General features: G+C 38.0%; 3 protein-coding genes across 5 annotated transcripts in view; 2 read left to right on the plus strand and 1 right to left on the minus strand.

Annotated features, from left to right (window-relative positions):
* Positions 1-9,875: 9,875 nt before the first annotated feature.
* Positions 9,876-11,095, plus strand: LOC131144662 (photosystem II core complex proteins psbY, chloroplastic). Its single transcript, XM_058093440.1, has one exon. It carries the CDS (start codon positions 10,335-10,337, stop codon positions 10,926-10,928), a length of 594 nt encoding a protein of 197 aa, XP_057949423.1. The 5' UTR covers positions 9,876-10,334; the 3' UTR covers positions 10,929-11,095.
* A 2,764-nt stretch (positions 11,096-13,859) lies between these two features.
* Positions 13,860-15,212, plus strand: LOC131144663 (uncharacterized). The gene has a single exon (XM_058093441.1). It carries the CDS (start codon positions 14,305-14,307, stop codon positions 15,082-15,084), a length of 780 nt encoding a protein of 259 aa, XP_057949424.1. The 5' UTR covers positions 13,860-14,304; the 3' UTR covers positions 15,085-15,212.
* A 1,814-nt stretch (positions 15,213-17,026) lies between these two features.
* LOC131144664 (uncharacterized) overlaps positions 17,027-20,251 on the minus strand; it is a 36,216-nt gene continuing 32,991 nt past the window's right edge. For 2 of the 3 annotated variants that reach the window (XM_058093442.1, XM_058093444.1), the window contains exon 7: positions 17,027-17,428. In XM_058093442.1, coding sequence (XP_057949425.1) covers positions 17,323-17,428 — 106 coding nt within the window. In that variant the 3' untranslated portion in view covers positions 17,027-17,322. The remainder of the gene's footprint in view (positions 17,429-20,251) is intronic. The other variant, XM_058093443.1, reaches the window with a different exon arrangement.

The raw sequence follows: 20,251 nt of genomic DNA on the forward strand, positions 1-20,251 counted from the left end.
GACATAGGGAGATATAACAGTGCAGGGGTATGCTGCTCGGTATATAGAGCTATCCCATTTCGCACCGTGTTTGATCTTGAAAGAGTACGAGAAGACTTGGAGGTTTGAGAAGGGTCTGAGGAAGGACATCTGCAGATTAGTGGGTATGCTTTAGATCCATGAGTTTTCAATTTTGGTGGATAAGGCCACTGTGATTGAGGCCGATATCTGGGAGGATGAGGGGGATCAGGAACCGAAGAAGAGGCCAGTATGTGACAACCTGCTATTTAAATGGGCTTTTTTTTTTCCATCTTATGATATTTAACATGCCCTAATACCATACTGAATTAAACTCAATCATCAACCTAAGCAGCGAGAAGCAGAAATCAAATAAACATAACCATGTATAGTTATATACAATACCAGAATGCTAACAAGTTTCCCAAAATACACATATATGAATGTTCCCCAAATATCCTCAATTGGTGAGGGCTATACAAAAATACTCCCAAAAATATACTCACTCTCTCTGATAGGGCAGTACTGTGACCCCTCTATCTGCGAGCCTGGTCCGCTCACCCAACTGACTCCTAAAAAATAATTCAACATTGGGATGAGTCAAAGTTCAGTAAGATGAAATATGCTATTACTAGTGTCTGGAAATTGAGCTACAATACTGAGAAAATCTATTACTATATAGTTATATATCAATGAATCTGTAAAGCACAATACTATAAATATAATCTTCATCTTTTACCTGTTGCTTAACATTTCTATACTTTAGGTTTCTATGCAAAATACTGCTAATATATGTATATATATTTTCTGTTTCTATAAAACTGTATAAACATAATAATAATTGTAAACTTCCCTGTGGATAACTGTGTGTCATGATTTAACCCCTTATGACAGGGTTATGCGGCCCGTAGACGAGATTTATCCTGGCTGGCCAACCAAGAATAAATCACTATACTCCATAGTTTGATCAACCCTCCTCAACCTATATCTGATGGGGAGCCTATCCACTCATGTGCTCTATGCGATCGACCTTTGTACAACGTATTATCTGAATAGGTGGTTGCACTCTATAAACTGTATGTAGCTACAATATCGTGCTCTGTAAATTGTATGGTCCAACGGGGTCTGATACTATATAATATATCTCTATAATACAACTATCTTTTTTACCATGATTTTGTAATAACTGTATAAACCATGGCGCTGTAGAAAACTGTATCTGTATCACTGTGTTTCTATAATGAACTGTAAAATTATATGTCGTGGTACTGTAAAACTGTATAATCAAGGTATTTCTGTAATTGTTGTAAAATATATTTACTGTCTGTACATTCTGTAAAACACATATCTGAAAAATAATATAAAACATGTTTCCATACTATGTCAATATACTCAAGCCACATAGTAATTTTAAAACATATTTAACATACTTGATAAACTGTATAAATTTCTGCTATGAACAATAATCTGGTAAAAATATATTTACTATACTGAAAAGCATACTAACTTTGCCTAGCATAGCATATTTCTCTTACCTATTTCCTGCTAAAAATCTCCTTCTATAACGGGTCCAACACCCGCAGGGTTCTCCACTTAACATCTTGAAAATCATAAATCTCATAACAAAACATCAATATTTCTTGGCCTACATCATTTCCTATAACTGCCAGAAAGCCAAAAACTGAATAAAAGGTCTTACCCTAGATTTGGGATGAATTCCAACTTCGTTTCACCAACGATCTGCTCTGGCAGACTTGAAGAGAACTCCGCCAGAAGCGTCGTGGTGGCCTCAGATCGTCGATCCGGCGACTAACGGGGCTAGAATCAAAGAGAGAAGAGGGAAAGGCCGTAGGAGGGAGAGAGAGAGAGAGGAGAGGGTCTGCGGCTAATATTCTGTGATTAAAATGATTTTAGGTCTATTTATACTGCGGGATTTGTAGATGAGCCACGTCATCTCGTCGATGAGTCCTTAAGGAAATTCGTCGACGAACCCTACTCTTTGTCGAAGAAATTTAGAGTAGCCCAAATTCTTCTCTCAATATTTTCTTATTGACGAAGCTCGCCTTCGTCGATGAGGTCCTGTTGAACCTTCGTCGACGAACCGCTATATTCGTCAACAAACCCCTGTATTCGTCGACGAACCCCTGTATTCGTCGACGAAGTCTACTGCCTCCTTCTGTTACTGATTTCATTTCTCTCTCTCTCTCTCTCTCTCTCTCTCTATATTATTTAAATACCATTATTTTTCGGGTCGTTACACAGTACCTTCTGGTTCTCAGTCTAGATCTCACCAGTGAGAATGGAAGAAGAAGAAAAAGAGCTTGGGTTACCGTTAGAATATCGATCATTAGGGTTCTTAGGTGAATCAATCGCGTGATCGTTGTATCAGGTGCCACAAATGGCATGACGGTGAATGTCAGCCGTTTGGGGGTAACTGCTACAACTGTGGCCAGTCAGGTCACATGGCTCGGGATTGTCACGCACCAAAGAGGGGTACACCTACTTTGAGTCAAAATCGGGGAAGTAATCAAGTATCCCGAGGAACTTATCAGGCTTACACAACTCTGACAAGGGTATACTCGCCTACTCCAGCGGATGCTGAGCATGCGAGGAATGTGGTGACAGGTACTATGATGTTACTTTTAAATAGAGTTGTGGTTTTATTTAATTGGGGTGCGTCCCATTCCCTTATATCTACTAACTTTGTAAAACTATGTAGGGTTGAGACCCGAGTCATGAATGAAGAATTGTCTGTAGCTACACTATCCGGGAGTGTATCGTTCTGTAGGAGGATGTTAAAAGACTGCCCAGTGGTAATTCAGGGAATACTACTACCGGCGAATCTTGTGGTATATGAAATGTCTGGGTTCGATGTCATACTGGGGATGGATTGGTTATCCTCCAATTATGTTGTGATCAACTGTCGTGGAAAGGTGGTAGTATCCTTTGCTTGTTCCTGTTATACATATAGGGATAGATGTCCTTTACACAAAGAGGTCTTTAAAAAACAAGAGATCGAAATCTTAGAAATTGTAAAAATTATAGGTGAGAAAGGAGGAAGGAGAGTAGACTCAAATGGAATAGTTAAAGGCCATGATAGATAAGAATATAAAGTGTTTAGAATAGTGTAGCCCCCGTTTGAATCATCTTAATAAATAAGTACTTCTTAAAAAAAATATTTTTTTATAATTACTTATGCTAATAAGTAGTGTTTGATTTACACTTAAATAAGTACTTATTTAAAAAAATACTTTTCTAATATACTTTTTTTAGGAAAATAAATATTTTATATATATATATATATATATATATATATATATATAACAAAGTACTTATATAAAAAAAACACTTATAATAAGTAATTTCACACTACTTTTAAATGTGTGTATTTTCAGATAAGTACGTTTTCCAAACAAAGTAGTTCTGTATAAGTAGTTCTAAACGATCTTATATATGAATCTAATAAAGTTGTGTAGGGGCCAATTGTATGCGTATTGTGTTGATTGAAATGTGTTTGAGGTGTCTTTCATTAATGCCTATTACATGACTATTTATACTATTTTTAGTTAACCATTATCCTAAATTAATTAGGGATCAGAATATCCTTTTGATTGATTTCCATTGCCCAACTAGTATAATTCCTTTTAACACACTTTCATCAAATGGTTTAACTTGACAAATTGTGCCATTATTACATTTGGCTTCTTGAATCATTGCCTATTTAAGTTATTTACATGAATGTGGTCCTAAATTATCTTGAATGCTGAAATCTTACTCAACCAAATCTCTAATTGATTTTGTATCTCAAAGTAACAAAACTTATGCAATCCTTCGAGTAATCGGAGCTAAGCAAATATGTATTACAATACACACAATATAATCAATGCACTACCAAGAGATAAGATTTGATAAACTCAGTGTAGTCTAAGTGTTTACTCTCAAATATTTATGCAAATATTGCAATCAGTGCGTGAGAGTGTAAATGATATGATCTTTGTGTCAAATAATGATTTCAATCACAATGCACAAACAAAGATCACAAGCACACTTCAAATATCTCAACAAATATTTTTTCTCAATATAAACCACAAGAGATATTCAAAAATGGTTTGGTAAATTTTATTTGATCTTTGTATTAAAATGATAATCTCAATCAAAGGTATAACAACAAAGATCTTTTAGCACGCTAACAAATATCTCAAAATATTTTTCTCAAGATAAATCACAAGAGATATTTGAATTTGGTTTGTAAAATAGTATTTAGCTTCAAGCACACTTCAAATACCTTCAACAAATATTTTTCTCAAAATAAACCACAAAAGATATTTGAAATCGATTTGTAAAATATTATTTCACAACCAAAATACAATATGAACTCTTGAGTATTGCAATGAAAATGCAAAACTCAGAAGCTCGAAGAAGTTTTCCTATGGAAGGCTTATTTATGAAACCCCTTAGAAAAATTAGAAGCTTACTCTCTATGAAAAATATATCTCAATCAAACTTGGGGACCAATTTGACGAGGTAGCAGCCAGTCCCGAGCTTAGGAGTGGAGGCAGTTTGGCCGGACTGAGGTAGTGGAGAGTATGATGACTTACCTTAAGGGCCGATCAGGTTAAGTCCTGCCTACGAGTCGCACAACCCTGTCATGAGGGGTCAAATCATGACATACAGAGTCTCAAGAAAAGAGCATATTTATGTGTGTGTATATATATATAGTTTTACAGCTTTTATCGTATATAGTATGATATAACAGTATGAATGATAGAAAGTTCAGATGATACAAATGTTTTAAGCTACTATACATGTGTTTTACAGATTTTCCAAATCATGCAGTTTTAAATATTAATATTATAGTTTTATGACTCGGTCGCCACACACTAGTAATAACATATTTCCACTTACTGAGCCTCGTCTCACCCTATTACTTTACCACTTTTCAAGTGAACTAACTAGGCGAACAGATCAGACTTACGGATAGAGAGTTGATTTGATTACCCTGGTTGTAGGATAAGTTTGTGACAGAGTTTTGGATTTTTGGAGTAGAAGATACTGGAGGAAATTATTGAATATGACTATGGTTTGAATGTACTGAATTATGATATTGTTAAGTATATATGGTTGTATGACTTGTATATCTGCTGTGTAAATATGGTTATATATATATATATATAAAATGGTGTGAATTTTGAGGACATTACAACAAGCAAGAGAGAGTTTAAACTTGATGAGATAAAACACAAGAATAATTTTACAAAGAAGTATTTGTAATATGAAAGAGTAAGAGGAGTAGTATATGACTTGGATATGAAAAATTAGCTTTTTTAGATTCAGAAGATATTTGCTAATTATTTTACTAATTTTATGCTAATTTTTTCAAATGAAAGGGTATATATAGAGTTCCCAAAAAATATAACCGTTCAGGACATGTAGGGTATTATTAAGATTGTTTAAAAATATTTTAGCATAATTAGTCCCTTTTAAAAACTTCAACTACGGTAAAAATATTGAGGCAACCCGAGAGCACCGGTCGACTAAAGGCAGGTTCAGTTGACCGAGCTGTGCTAATTCGGTCGATTGGTCAAAGAGGTTCTAGGGCGATTTTTCTTTTTAGCGCGATTCGGTCGATCGGGAGCTTTTGAACTAACTAATTCGGTCGACCAGACCATTGAGTTCCACACGTGGGGAATCGATCGATTAGGGCGTTGTTATGCAATTTGGGTTCGGTTGACAGTAAGGTCAATATGTTGACTTTGAGGGAGTTTAGTCGACTAGGTGAGAATGAACTGGCTGGGCACAGTCGACCGGGCTGTGGTCAATGTGTTGATCCGGCATCGATTCGGTTGACCAGGAGGTTTTTGTACATTCAAGTACGGTTGACCGAACTTGCATTTTTTTATACATTTCGGTTCTTTTTAAATATGTGATAACCCTTTCCTCAAAACCATATATATATGCATATATGGGTGTCCTAGGATCATTCTAGGCCTTTTTCGTTTTGAGCTTACCTATCATACCATGCAGGTGATGCATATAATTATTACAATCCAAGAACCTATTTACTATTACAGACCCAAATTAAACTTAATATAAATTACAACAATGAATATTCAACTAGGGTCTTCATTTTCTTCCGGGTCTCCGAGGGCCATCATATGATATTGTCAGGATAAACCTGCACAATAACTCGGCAGACATTAAATACCTGAGTATTTGTCATAATCAAAACAGGGTATGACTCATAGGGTCAACAAAGGGCATATGGGGTTTTGTGTTGATTGATTGACTCAATATGAATGAAGTTAATTAGTATTTAAGTCTTGCTAGTTTCATGATTTTTGTAATGTTTATATTCATTTCATTTGTCGTAGAGGCATACCAATTGTCTCAAGTTAAGTGTTTCCTTGTACACCTTGCTAACATGTGTGGAATATATAACCTCAATTTATAGTTTTGCATTTTATCTAAACTATTTTGCTTGATTCGTAGCCAAAGTTATAGCTTAAGCTTGAATCAACCATTGACATTAGAACCTAATCCCATTCTGTGGACTATACTTGCAATCACTAAGAAAGGATCATTCTTTTATTTTTTTTTAATATACATAGGAAATCCAGCCACCAACGAACCCTTCGAACCCCTTGGTACGACACAAAACCTACAGATCAACGTCCTCCGCCCCTAGGTATCACTGATCAGGGTAAATTCTTGATGCAGACACGGTTTTTGTGCATCAGTTGGACGTTCAACCAACCCGACTCTCGGGACACATCTCCATTATCATTCATGGTCCCCGCTGGCTCACAAAAAGAATACTCACCATTCATGGTCCCCAATGGCTCACAGAATAAACTTTCACCATCCACAGGTACTGTTAGTTTCGTGAGTGTATCTACCTGCAATTGAACCATTGATGCTCCTTCTTACTTGCTGATGCTGTTAGAAACCTGTGAGCATCTAGATCAAAGTGACACCAAAATTTTAACGTGGTTCAGTCAATAACAACCTACGTCCATGGAGCACACACCAAGTATTCTCTATCGCCGGAAAATATTACAATTCTCTCTCTCCCTCTCTCTCTCTTCCTACATTCTTCCTCTCTGCTCTCTCTGAGCTTCTCACACTTCTGCACACAATTACATCTTCCATAACCCTCTATTTATAAGGCTTGGAATTTAAATCATAATTAAATAAAATCAATTACAAATGGAAGTTATAACGAAGAGATTAATGGAGAGATAAATTCCACCGCGTTTCTGACTCAGCTCCTAGCTTGCAAAGCATCTTCAACTGTCTCCTGGCTGTCTTCTGGCTCCAGCTCTAACAATCTCCCACTTGGATACAGAGACGCCTCCTCAACCAGTATCATGAATAAATGATGTGCTCAAAATATATCTTCAGGCATGAAGACCAACTAAAGTTGAACATAACTTCAGCTTCTCTGTAGTCACCACCTTAATTAACATATCTGCTGGATTTCTACTACCTTGGATTTTTTTCAAGTATCAACACACCGTCCTCTATTAGAGATCTGACGAAGTGGTAACGCAATCCAATATGCTTAGTTCTGGAATGAAATGCTGAGTTCTTCGCCAGATGTATCGCACACTGACTGTCACTGTACAAAACATTCCTTTCCTGCTTTAATCCAAGCTCCGTTAACAAACCCTGAAGCCAAATCATCTCTTTACTGGCTTCTATCACTGCTACTATTTAGCTTCTTTAGTGGATAAAGCAACAATCTTTTGTATCTATGACATCCAATTAACAGTTGTTGAGCCAACTAGTAAATATGTATTCGGTGGTGCTTCTGCGATGATCAATCTCACCTGCAAAATCAGCATCTACAAATCCTCGGATTTTCAGATCACTTTTTTCGAAACATAGGCACTTATCAATAATGCCACGAAGATATCTCAAAATCCACTTTACTGCTTCCTAATGTGTTTTCCCTAAATTTGACATATACCTGCTGACAGCTCCCACTGCTTGGCCAATATCTAGTCTGGTACTAACCATAGCATACATTAGACTTCCAACGGCTGAGGCATATGGAACCTTAGTCATGAAGTCTTTCTCTTCATCTGTCTGGGGAGACTAATTCTTTGAGAGACGGAAATGACCTGCCAATAGTGTATTTACAACCTTGGCGCTGCTCATGTTGAACCTCTGTAAAACACGGCTGATGTACTTTGACTGAGATAACTGCAACGTGCCTCGTTGCTTATCTCTAGAGATTCTCATCCCAAGAATCTGTTTTGCAGGACCCAAGTCTTTCATATCAAATTCCTCTGACAGTTGCTTCTTCAATTTCCTGATCTCTTATATATCTGATCCTACGACTAGCATATCATCGACATATAACATTAGAATAATATAACTAGCATGATACCTTTTGAAGTAGCAGCAGTGGTCGGCATTACATTTTTGAAAATTGTTCCTCTGCATACAACTGTTGAATTTCTTGTACCACTGTCTAGGAGATTGTTTGAGACAATACAAATTCTTTTTCAATTTGCATACAAGATTCTCTTTGTCTTTTTCTAAGAAACCTTTTGGCTGTTGCATATAGATTTCTTCATTAAAATCACCGTGAAGAAATGTTGTCTTCACGTCTAACTGTTCAAGATGTAAACCCTCTGAGGCAAAAATATTCAGAACATATCTGATGGTTGTCAGCTTCACAACTGGTGTAAAAATGTTAGTGTAGTCAATTCCTTTCTTCTTCTCGAAGCCTTTAACTACCAACAGAGTCTTGTACCTCCTGGAGCCGTCATGCTCCTCTTTGATTCTATAAACCCATTTGTTGTGAAGAGCCTTCTTACCATTTGGCAACTTAGCTAGTTCCCATGTTTTGTTAGAGTTAAAAGACTTCATCTCGTCTTTCATTACACGCTCCCACTTGCTCGCATCTCCTGCCTGACATGCTTTAACATAGCATTCAGGTTCTCCTCCATCTATAAGAAGTAAATGGTTCACATACCTCCTGTTTGGTATGTGTTGTCGAGAAGATCTCCTAATCTCTGGTGTTGGAGTAGGAGGTGGTGGTGCAACAATCTGCTCCACATGTTCCTCTGCCTGAGGAATCTCGGTAGTCTGCTGAGGATTCTCTGTGTTCTGCTAACGTGTCGCGTGAGGGCGCGTGCAGCTTCTTCTGAACTCCTTTCGAGCTCCGATTTGCACCCTTCTCTTCGTCTCGGTGAGCTGAATGCTATGGTGGCCTCAAAACGCAGTTTTGATCAATTGGACAGAGTTTTGAATTTAAAAATCACTTCTGATAAGGCTTTTCTGCTCCAACCGGTCTCTGATACACTTGTTAGGAACTCGTGAGCATCCAGATCAAAGTGACACCAAAATTTTAACGTGGTTCGGTCAATAATGACCTATGTCCACGGAGCACACACCAAGTATTCACTATCGCCGGAAAATATTACAATTCTCTCACTCACTCTCTCTCTCTCTCTCCCTCCCTTCTTCCTCTCTCCTCTCTCTAAGCTTCTTACACTTCTGCACACACAATTACATCTTTCACAGCCCTCTATTTATAGGGCTTGGAATTTAAATCATAATAACATAAAAATAATTACAAATGTAAATTATAATGAAGAGATTAATGGAGAGATAAATTTCACTGCGTTTCTGACTCAACTCCTAGCTTGAAATGCATCTCCAGCTGTCTCTTGACTCCAACTCTAACAGATGCCTTTCCACCGCACCATGTCGTGGGGGCAAGAAATGATCATACATTTTATAGTGACATTGTGTCAAAAGTTTAATAAAAGGGAATAAACAATTTATTTGTTTTGTTTTAGGCAACTTAAACTCATGCTTCTTCTTAGTAGTTAATTGCGAGTATCATTGAAGGCAAAACTACACAAAAACACAATATATCATAATATAAATCTCTTTCTACCAATTCTCAACTTTAAATTTTAAATCTATGTGACATAAGTTTAAATTTTCAACTACTGCAATATCCTTTAAAAAAAAAAACCCTCAAACCAATCGCACCTTATAGCCTTACTCCAAAGGTTATAATTATTTTCTCACTTGAAACATGAACATACTATGAGATATTTGAAGAGATAAGAAGTGGGATGTGTAGGATATGCAAATACAGCGTGAGGTCCAAATCTCACCAATCACCCTTTTGGATAAGGCTATAATCTAAAAATCGCAATCCCATTGGACCTCATCTCTGATTCTCGCTCTCCCCTGTCCATCTTCCCAGTTCCTCATTTCCATTGCCCTGCTTCTCAGCTCAGAGCTTCTCCCAATCAATCTTCTCTCTGGAATCCTGCAATTAACCATAAGACCAAAGCTCCAAAAATAAAACAATGGCAGCAACCATGGCAACAATGGCCGTCCTCAACGCCAGATGCTTGACCATGAACCCCAATTCCCCCAAAACCAAGCCACCAGCAAAACCCATCTCCCTCGTCTCCCTCCAAAACCTCCCAGATGGCCTCCGCGCCTCCCCAAGACCCTCCGACAATCACAACCCAGTCTTGCCCACTTCGCTCGTCGCCGGAGCCTTGTTCTCCGCCCTGAGCTCCTGCGACTCCGCCCTCGCAGCCCAGCAAATCGCCGAGATCGCCGACGGCGACAACCGTGGGATCGCGCTCTTGCTGCCCATAATCCCGGCCATAGCCTGGGTGCTCTTCAACATCCTCCAACCCGCCCTGAACCAGATCAACAAGATGCGCAGCACCAAGGGGGTCATCGTGGGGCTCGGCCTCGGCGGACTGGCGGCGTCGGGGCTGGTGTCACCACTGAACGCGGCGGCGGGTGAAATCGCGGCGGTGGCGGACGCTGCGGGCGATAACAGGGGACAGCTTCTGTTGTTCGTGGTGACTCCGGCCATTCTCTGGGTGCTTTACAACATTCTGCAACCGGCGTTGAACCAAATCAACAGAATGAGGTCTCAGTAAATCAATTAGGAAGAATCCCATTAAGGGGTCCGATCGATGGAAGAACTTGTAATTAATTGCAGGTTTTGTTGATGAATTTAATTTTTCCTTTTGAACATCTGTTTCTTTACTACGTGTTGGTAGATTTTGTCATTTTGTGTAACATAATGCATCATATCATACCTCCATGCCTTTGTTTTTTTCTTTTTTATTTTGGTTGTGTTTGGTAACATGGCTATTTTGTATTAGGTCTGGATATTTTTGTTTTTTTCTTTGAAGTTTCCAAAGGTACGATTGAACTTTGAATGATTTCCCTCCTCCTAAACCCATTTCTCTATTAATATTGGAAATTAAGCTTGAAAATTGAATTTACACTTTTTTGTTTTAGTGTTTGGACAATGAATCGTTGGGCTCGAGGCTCGTCATAATTCAAGAAGGAGCCTATTTAAATCAAGGCGTTAAATGTAAATTATTTGTCACCATAGTAGGTTAATTTTACGATTACAAATAAACAAGCTGCTTCTAATTTAAATTTGAATTTGAAAAATTGTGTTAAAAAGATAAATCAATGGCATTTACAATTTTGAGTGCATATTATTTAAATTTAGAGATTTTACCATTATATCAAGATATTGGTAAACTTAATTATATGATTAGAGATATTTTATAGCTCCATGCTTTTGTTTTGTTCTCATTTTTGGCTTTTATTTTTATTTTTAATTTTTTTGTCCTGTTAGTATTTGTAACATGGCATAATTTTGTTTTATTCTTTGAAGCCTCCAAAGTGGGATTGAATTTCAAATGATGTCCCAAAGTTTTAACCTATACTTTTGGTCTCATCTAACCCCATTTCTCTATTAATATTGGAAATTGAGCTTGAAAATTCTTGCTTCTAGGTCAAACAAAATCATTAGGCTCGAGGCTCATTATATTTTATGACGGTTCTATTCAAATCAAGATGTTAAATGTTGATTATTTTCCACCCTAACAAGCTAGTTTCGCATCAACAAAGAAACAAGTTGCATCCGAGCTAAATTTGAAAATAGTAGATTGTGTTGAAAGAGATAAATCAATAATATTTACTTTTATTTATATTTGGAGTGACAATTGAAGAATTCTAAATGCATATTATTTCAACTTAGGGATTTTATTGTTTGTCAAGACATAAAAAACGAGTGGCCCAACATTGTAGATAGGCTTAATAATTTGAATTGGAGATATTTATACAATTTATATTCAAAACTCAAGCTCAAGTTTTTATATTGGTATAAGTGTCTCAAAAATCAAATGTCAGAAGAAGTCAGTAGCATTTTTAAATCCTCTAAAAAGGTCCATAAAAATTTTAAAATCTCAAAAGATGTTCTTATCCTTTTACCAGACCTTAGGAAATGTTAGTATTTATATAAACAATGAACAAGAAGTCAAGATCACACACTATATGTCATATCATTGGATTAGTCCACTCTCTTCTTGTGTTTTTCTAAATTGAGTTGTTGCCAATCTACAATAAATGTAGATTTAGTGATGAACTACTTAAATTTCTCATATTTTTATTGTTCTATTTTTCTTATAATATTATTTTGCCTCTTTTTCGGTTACGGTCCAATGACTCCCAATACTTATTGCATATGCATGGGTCAAGTATTCAGTTGACTTCTATGAGTAGCAGTAGAGTGACCCACTCTAAACTTTGCTTTTATTTATTTATTTTTTAAATTATGCTTGTTAGTGTGAGTATAAATTTGAAATAAAATTTTATATTTTATTATATCTAAATTTACATAACTTGAAATGTAAAACTTAAATTCTTGACTCCCAATCGAGAAATTTAGACCCTAACACATTGAAAAAGAAAACTCTAAGGTAGGTTGGGAGGAAGAGTGGGGTTGGGAAAATGAAGTGTCGCGTGGTGCCGCTTCCTTGCTACGATAGAATACCCCCACCCTACCTAAGACGAGTTCTCATAATATTACAATAGTAAGAACAATAAGTAGGGTTGCTTTATTTTTATTTTTATTTTTATTTTTATTTTTATTTTTATTTTTATTTTTAAATAATTATAAAAATGACGGCTCATTTTATAATTTTTTAATATTTATACAAGAAAATTAAAAAGCAACATTGGAAAGGAAAATAATAGCGATATTTAGTTGTGAAAAATATTTTTTTCGCTTTTTAATTTTTAATTTTTCAAAAGAGATATATAAGTTTTAGCTTATTTTTCAAATTTGGTTCCTATATAAAATCTATTACTAACTTGACATGTGTATGACGCATGTGCAATTGACCTGCTCACAGTCTCACATAGCCTCCAAAACCAATTTGTTCACGAAGCCACTGAACTCAGAAGCTTCTCTCCCTGACCCTGCTACGCAGCTATGGTGCTACCCCGCGTTTCCCGGCAGTACCCCCCAGGCGAAACCCGACGGGCGACGGAGAAGCCTCACTCTCAGCTCGGCAGAAGCTCACGCGGCACTGCAGAAGCCTCAGATGATCTTCGCTCCCGATTCCCCTGTGGGCTGCGGCAGGGCACACTAGTCTTCTGCTCTTCTTGGAATCTCGTTCTACATTTTAAGTTTTTTTATTTTAATATTAATAAATAAAATGAAGTAGATTTTTTTAAAAAAATATTCTCATAAAAATTTAAAATAAATAAATTATATTTTCAAACTAAAAGGAAGATTTGAATTTACCTATTAATTATTCGTTAATAAATGAATCAATCTAAATCGAACCCATTTCTGTCTAAACTCGATCTATTAATCCGTAATGTAATATTATTATTTAATAAATAAATAGTTCAAAGTGTTGAGAGAAATGATTAGGATTGCAAATCATGTAATTAAATTGGCATGAACTATAACTTCTACAATTTAATTCTATGCACTTTTACTTAGATGACCTGGCAATAATTTACACCATGCTTGGGCTATCTCGATCTGCGTAAAAATTAATTTTAGAATCATTAAAAAACACAAACAAAATCACCGAACAGAAGGGACAGTGCGAATGTTGCCAGGTGAGGTGGGTCCTTCACAGCTGGGAATGCCCGCCCATCACGCACATGTTTGTCTCCATCTGATCAACGGTTCTGAATGTTCTGATCGATGATCAATGGGAACATAACATTCGCCCCGCTGTACTGGATTAGTACACCCCCACCTAGCGCCCTCCGCATATAATAAAATACAAAAAAGGAACCGCCATTTGGGCCAATGCATGCGCATCGCGCACCCCGGCTTTCTCTAGTCCCCACCCGGCCGTTACTTAAAGGCCCCCACTAGTTTTCCATTTTCCTTCACTTTCTATCCATCCTCCGCTTGCTCAGAGACGGCGAGAAAATAATTTCCCCCTCTCAAATCCAACACCATTATATGCGCCATGCAGACATGAAATTATGAAACCTTCTTCGTCGAAACCACTCATCCTCAAGTGCTTCCTCTTCTCTCTCCTCCTCTTCATTCCTCTCCTCCTCCTCCTCCACCACCTCTCCCCCCGACGTCCCCAAAACCACCGCAAAACCGCAACCAACGGCGAAGACTCGGGCTCCGTTTCCCGACCTGAGGACGGCGACCTCACAATCCGACCCGGATACAGGTCCTACGACACGTACATACAGCGACAGCTCGACAAAACCTTGAACCCCAAGCTCCGGCAGATATGGACGACCCGAGACTGGGACCGGAAGATCCAGGTCTTCGCCGGATTCTTCGGGGAATTGAAGCTCAGGGGGCTCCTGTCGAACAAGTCCACTGCGCTATGCATTGGAGCCCGGGTAGGGCAGGAGGTGGAGGCGCTGAGGCGGGTCGGTGTGTCGGACTCGGTGGGGATCGACCTGGTTCCGTACCCGCCGCTGGTAATAAAGGGCGATTTTCACAACCAACCGTTCGCGAACGAGACGTTCGATTTCGAGTTCTCGAACGTGTTCGACCACGCGCTTTACCCGAAGAAGTTCGTGGCGGAGATAGAGCGGACGCTGAGGCCCGGCGGGGTGTGCGTGCTGCACGTGGCGCTTTCGCGGCGGGCGGATCGATACTCAGCCAATGACCTCTACAGCGTGAAGCCGTTGGTGAAGATGTTTCGCCGGTCGGAGGTGGTTCACGTTCGGAGCGTCGACGGGTTCGGGTTGGACACTGAGGTGGTGTTTCGGAAGAAGAAAGTCTTTCGGCGCTCATGATTTTCTTCTTCCTTTTTTTTTTTTTTTTTTTTTAAATTTAAAATTTCTCTTTGTACGTGTTGATGGAGAAAGTAAAAGGCCATTTTTTATTTTATTTTATTTTATAAATCAATTCTCTTCTTTGGTTAGGTGACAGGTGATTAGCATTTGTTAATTTGCGGCGAAATTGACTCTCGTCTCTGCTTCGTTTAATTTGTTGGATCCCAACCAAACTCTTGAATTTTGGGGCATTGGAACTTGGAAGAGTTTTATTTTTGTTTTTTATTTCATTGAAATTTAAACTTATAATCTGAAAATATAAAGGAATTATTTTTTAAATTAATTTGTAAGCACTAAATGAATTGAAGCTGATATTATGCATGCGCTTAACTCATAGAATGCAAATGCAAATCTAATGGGTGCTCCTCAGTTTTAATTTTCAAGTTGACTTTGAGGTTAACCCAAAATAATGTGTTTTGCAAAATTAACCATCACTTGCTTTATTTAAATTTCAAGTTGGCTTTCAAATTTATGGTTTTGATTCTGAGGATTTTCTTTTTAAGAAGCATTAAACACTCCTTTCATATATTTGGAAAATTAAATGAGAAATTTTCCCATGTGCATGGCGTCTCTTAATATTCTGATACAAACATCAATTTGTCACATATATATAACATTTAATTTTATATTACAATTCGGATTTAAATCCAAGGTACATCATATTCCTAAACCCATGAAATTTATTGAACTCATTTTTTCTATAATAAAATTTACTCCCTACTCTTAACTCACGTATGGAGTAGGCATTAAGTTAGGACCCCAAGATGTGTAATCTCATTTTATAATAGCTGTAGACCAAAGCCCCTCTTCACACTACAAGGAAATACTGATCATCTCAACGTGCCATGGCATGCTGGGATTACTTGTTCTCCACCATAGCTGGTTGTATGCATCTTGCATCTTCATTTTTTTTTTTTCAATTTTTTTTGGGCCAATGGGTTTCGCACCATTGCTTTTTTTAATTGTTCTGTGTTTTTCTTGATAGTGGGGGCATTGCAAATCAAAAGTTGCAGCATTTGCTGTTAACCCTTGATCACTCCTAGTAAAAAAGTTATTCTCAATACTGAAAAATGATTTTAAAAAGGAAACAATAGGGTTCCGAGAAACGATATTCCGAGAAGTCTAGCAAACCCCTTTCAAAAATAGAAATATTGTTAAGTGTTTCGAAAAATTTAGCACACTTCATAGTTGTTTCAGCCTTGGTGTTTTAGAAAATAAAAAATTTTGTTAGGCAATATTTAAACACGCAAAGCATGGGTGCATAGTAAAATAACCAGATGAAAAAATAGTGATAACTTTAATCATTTAATTTTTGGGCCCTGCCACATGCATCCTACATAATGCATTCAAGCAAGTAATGATGTGTGCTAATTAAGGGGGAAGGGAATAAAGGATCCCGACCAAGCATACAAAAGTAAAATGAGTAGGCATGGTTGTTGGGAAACAAAATCACTCTTATTTAGGTGCTGAATCCTCTGATCATCTAAGGACCAACACAATCACAAGGAGATTAAATCTATAACAAGATAAAAGAACACCAATCCACTGTTTAGGAATTCCAAGTTTGCACCTTTTAAACTTGAATTTATTTAAATTTAAACAAAACCCAGTATAAAATAATATTAAGTTTGACTAAAATATTTCAAAATCCTTTTTACTAAATTAAGAAAGCCAACTATAACCCAATTTAGAGAGGAAATTCTGAAGCATAAAAACCCCCCGTGAAGGAAAAAAAAAAAAAACAGAAAAAGATGATGTTTAACCAAATCAGATCACTTCTTTTCCCCCCCTTTTTTGATAAAGGCTTAACACACAAGACCACAACTTATATAAGCAAAATGATCATTTTGGGAATAAACTAGGCATGGACCACTGGGTGAGGCAAGACATGTACGGTTTGAAATGAGTAGAAAAAGATTGAGATGAAAATTTAAAAGGAATGCATATAAAATCCAGTGATATATTCACTCATTCCATTTTTTATATACCAAACTTGTAATAAAAATAATGGCATGCGCCGGTTCATGATGATCACAAACTGTGGCAAGTGAGGGCTACAGTGCTTCACTCATCAGCACACACATAAATCCATGATGTCACGCCCCAACATTCAGCATTTCTATTCTCCTTGCGGAATGAGCCTTATCAGCTACCCACGCCTAGGATGGATGTGGTAGTTGCCATTGATTGGCATCATCATCATGAAACATATTGAAATGGACAGCTCTGAGCACAGAACACAGAGAGATGAAGATGAGAAAGAAGAATTCGTCTTCCTTGCTTTTCTGATACTGAACTGTACACTCTGGGCAAGATAAATAGGGTGAAGGAAAAATAACAAAAAGGGAATCAACGAGCAGGGAAAATAACTGCCCAAGCAGAAAAAAAAAACAAAAAACAAAAAAAGGAACAACAATCTATTGGAGCCATTCACGTGGGTGCTCTTTCTTCAGGTTTTTGGTAGGAGCTAGGGAGCTGAGCTGGAATTACAGAATGGGCATGCTGAGCTGGAGCTGGATATCTGGCATCTTTAATTTGTAATAGCCCCCCGCAAGATGGAGAGTAGATGTTTTCTACTCCCATCTTGGACAAGTGAGAATAAAAGAGAGAAGAGGCTATAGGTTTGGTGAACATATCTGCCATTTGCAAGTGGCTGCTGACATGGTGAGTAATCAGACTACTATCTTGAATTTTTTCACGAATGAGACGACAATCTAGCTCAATGTGCTTTGTGCGTTCATGGAAAATTGGGTTTGCAACAACGTGTAAGGCAGCCTGGTTGTCACAGAACAGTGTGGCAGGTTGGGGATGAGTCACTTGGAGATCATTCAAGAGGTAATGGATCCAAGTCAATTCGCAGCAAACCATTGCCATGGCTCTGTACTCTGCCTCTGCAGAAGACCTAGAGACGGTGTTTTGTTTTTTGGGTCGCCAAGAGATCAGAGAGGAACCAAGGAAAACACAGTAGCCAATTATGGATTTCCGGCTATCAGGACATGAGCCCCAATCACTGTCACTATATGCCTTTAACTGTAAACTGGAATCTAATGGATAGAAAAGTCCTTGACCTGGTGCCATCTTGATATATCTAAAAACATTGTGTGCTGCATTTAAATGAGGAACTCGTGGGGTTCCCATGAAATGGCTGAGGAGTTGGACAGAATAAGAGAGGTCTGGTCGAGTGATGGTCAGATACATCAAGCGGCCAATGAGTCTTCTATAAATGATGGGATCTCCAATAGGTTCTCCTTCATCTCTTGACAACATGAGATTTTGATCCAAGGGAATTTTAGTAGGTGTAGACCCAATGGTTCCCGTATCTGATAGAATGTCCAATGCATATTTTCGTTGACAAAGATGGATTCCCTTTGCTAATCGTGCAACTTCAATGCCAAGAAAGTATTTGAGTTGCCCAAGATCTTTGATTTTAAACTTTCGTCCAAAGCTCCCTTAAGTTTTTCAATAGATCTCATGTCATTGCTGGCCATAATTATGTCATCAACATAAACTAAGATGGCTGTGAAAGAACCATTATGCATTCGGGTAAACAAGCTGTAATCTCCTTTAGATTGGGTGTAACCATGCTGGATGATGAAGGAGGAGAGTTGAGCATACCATTGCCTCGAGGCTTGCTTAAGGCCATACAAACTTTTAAGCAGCCTGCAGACCTTTGTTTCATCTGCTGTGCAATAGCCAAGCGGCAGCTTCATGTACACTTCTTCATCAAGATCACCATGAAGGAAGGCATTGTTGACATCGAATTGATGTAAATGCAGGCCTTTGATTGCTGCCAATGCTAGTAAAGCTCCGACAGATACCATCTTAACTACAGGGGAAAAAGTTTCATGATAGTCTATGCCCTCTTCCTGTGTGTATCCTTTGCAGACCAATTTGGCCTTGCATCGTTCAATGGTCCCATTGGCATTGTATTTTATCTTGTAAACCCATTTGCATCCGATGGCTTTCTTACCAGGAGGAAGTTCTGTGATAGTCCAGGTTTTATTCTGCTCAAGAGTAGCAATTTCAATCAGCATAGCTTTCTCCCAATTAGGATCCTTAACAGCATCATGATATAAATAGGGTTTAGTGTTTTTAGTGATTGCGGTGACAAAGGTCTTGTGTTTAGGTGTAATGTTATGATAGGATAAAGAGGCACAAAGTGGAAAAGGACTACCTGGAGCTGCAGGACCTTGTTTCTTGTTGAACTCCTGTGAATGGGTGAGAAAGCCAGCAGAGCTAGCTTGCTGACAAATGAAGTGTTCAAGGTGAGGTGGTGGCCTCTTGGTTCTAGTAGATCTCCTTGGGAGATGAGGACTGTTTATAGTGTGGTTTGAGGTTTCACTAGGAGGTTGAGGTGATGTTGAAGGCTGACTTGGTGTGTTTTGTGGGCTGTCAGGTTCAGTGGCATTAGTTGGTGTAGGAGAGTCTTCATAGGAGAAATCCATGATGGTAGGCTGAGGGAAAGGAGGCTGAGTAGCTGGGACAACGGTGGCTTCTCTAGATTGCAAGGGGAAAATGTCTTCATGAAAAACGACATTCCTTGAGATGAAGATTTTTTTAGTTTGCAAGTCCATTAGTTTGTATCCTTTCACCCCAAAGGGGTATCCCAAGAAAATACACTTTCTTGCTCATGCATCAAATTTGTGTCTGTTATTTGAAAGAGTTAACGCAAAGGCTAAGCAACCAAAGACTCTGATGTGGGCATATGCAGGCTTGGCTTTAAAAAGGAGTTCAAAAGGACTTTTGGATTTTAAGATGGCAGATGGAGTTCGGTTAATGAGGTAGACTGCTGTCAGCACATAGTCACTCCAATATCTGACAGCAAGCCCACTTTGGAATCTTAAGGCTCTTGCAACATTTAAGATGTGCTGGTGTTTTCTTTCAACTCTAGCATTTTGTTCAGGGGTCGTCTCCACACAAGTTCTTTGGTGAATGATGCCTTCTCATGATAAAATTGTTTCAGATCAAATTCCCCTCCATTGTCACTCCGAATGGTTTTGATTTTGGTTGCAAATTGAGTTTCTATCAGGGCACAAAATCCTTTTAAGGTAGAACTTGCATCGGATTTAAATTTCAAAAGATATACTCAAGTGCACCTACTGAAGTCATCGACAATGGTAAGAAAATA

This window comes from Malania oleifera, chromosome 12 (assembly GCF_029873635.1).
Source record: "Malania oleifera isolate guangnan ecotype guangnan chromosome 12, ASM2987363v1, whole genome shotgun sequence".
In the NCBI taxonomy this organism is placed as follows: Eukaryota; Viridiplantae; Streptophyta; class Magnoliopsida; order Santalales; family Ximeniaceae; genus Malania; species Malania oleifera.

Bases quoted from the DNA above. Each gene is read 5' to 3' on its own strand.
- LOC131144662 (XM_058093440.1), top strand. From the start codon at position 10,335: ATGGCAGCAACCATGGCAACAATGGCCGTCCTCAACGCCAGATGCTTG.
- LOC131144663 (XM_058093441.1), top strand. From the start codon at position 14,305: ATGAAACCTTCTTCGTCGAAACCACTCATCCTCAAGTGCTTCCTCTTC.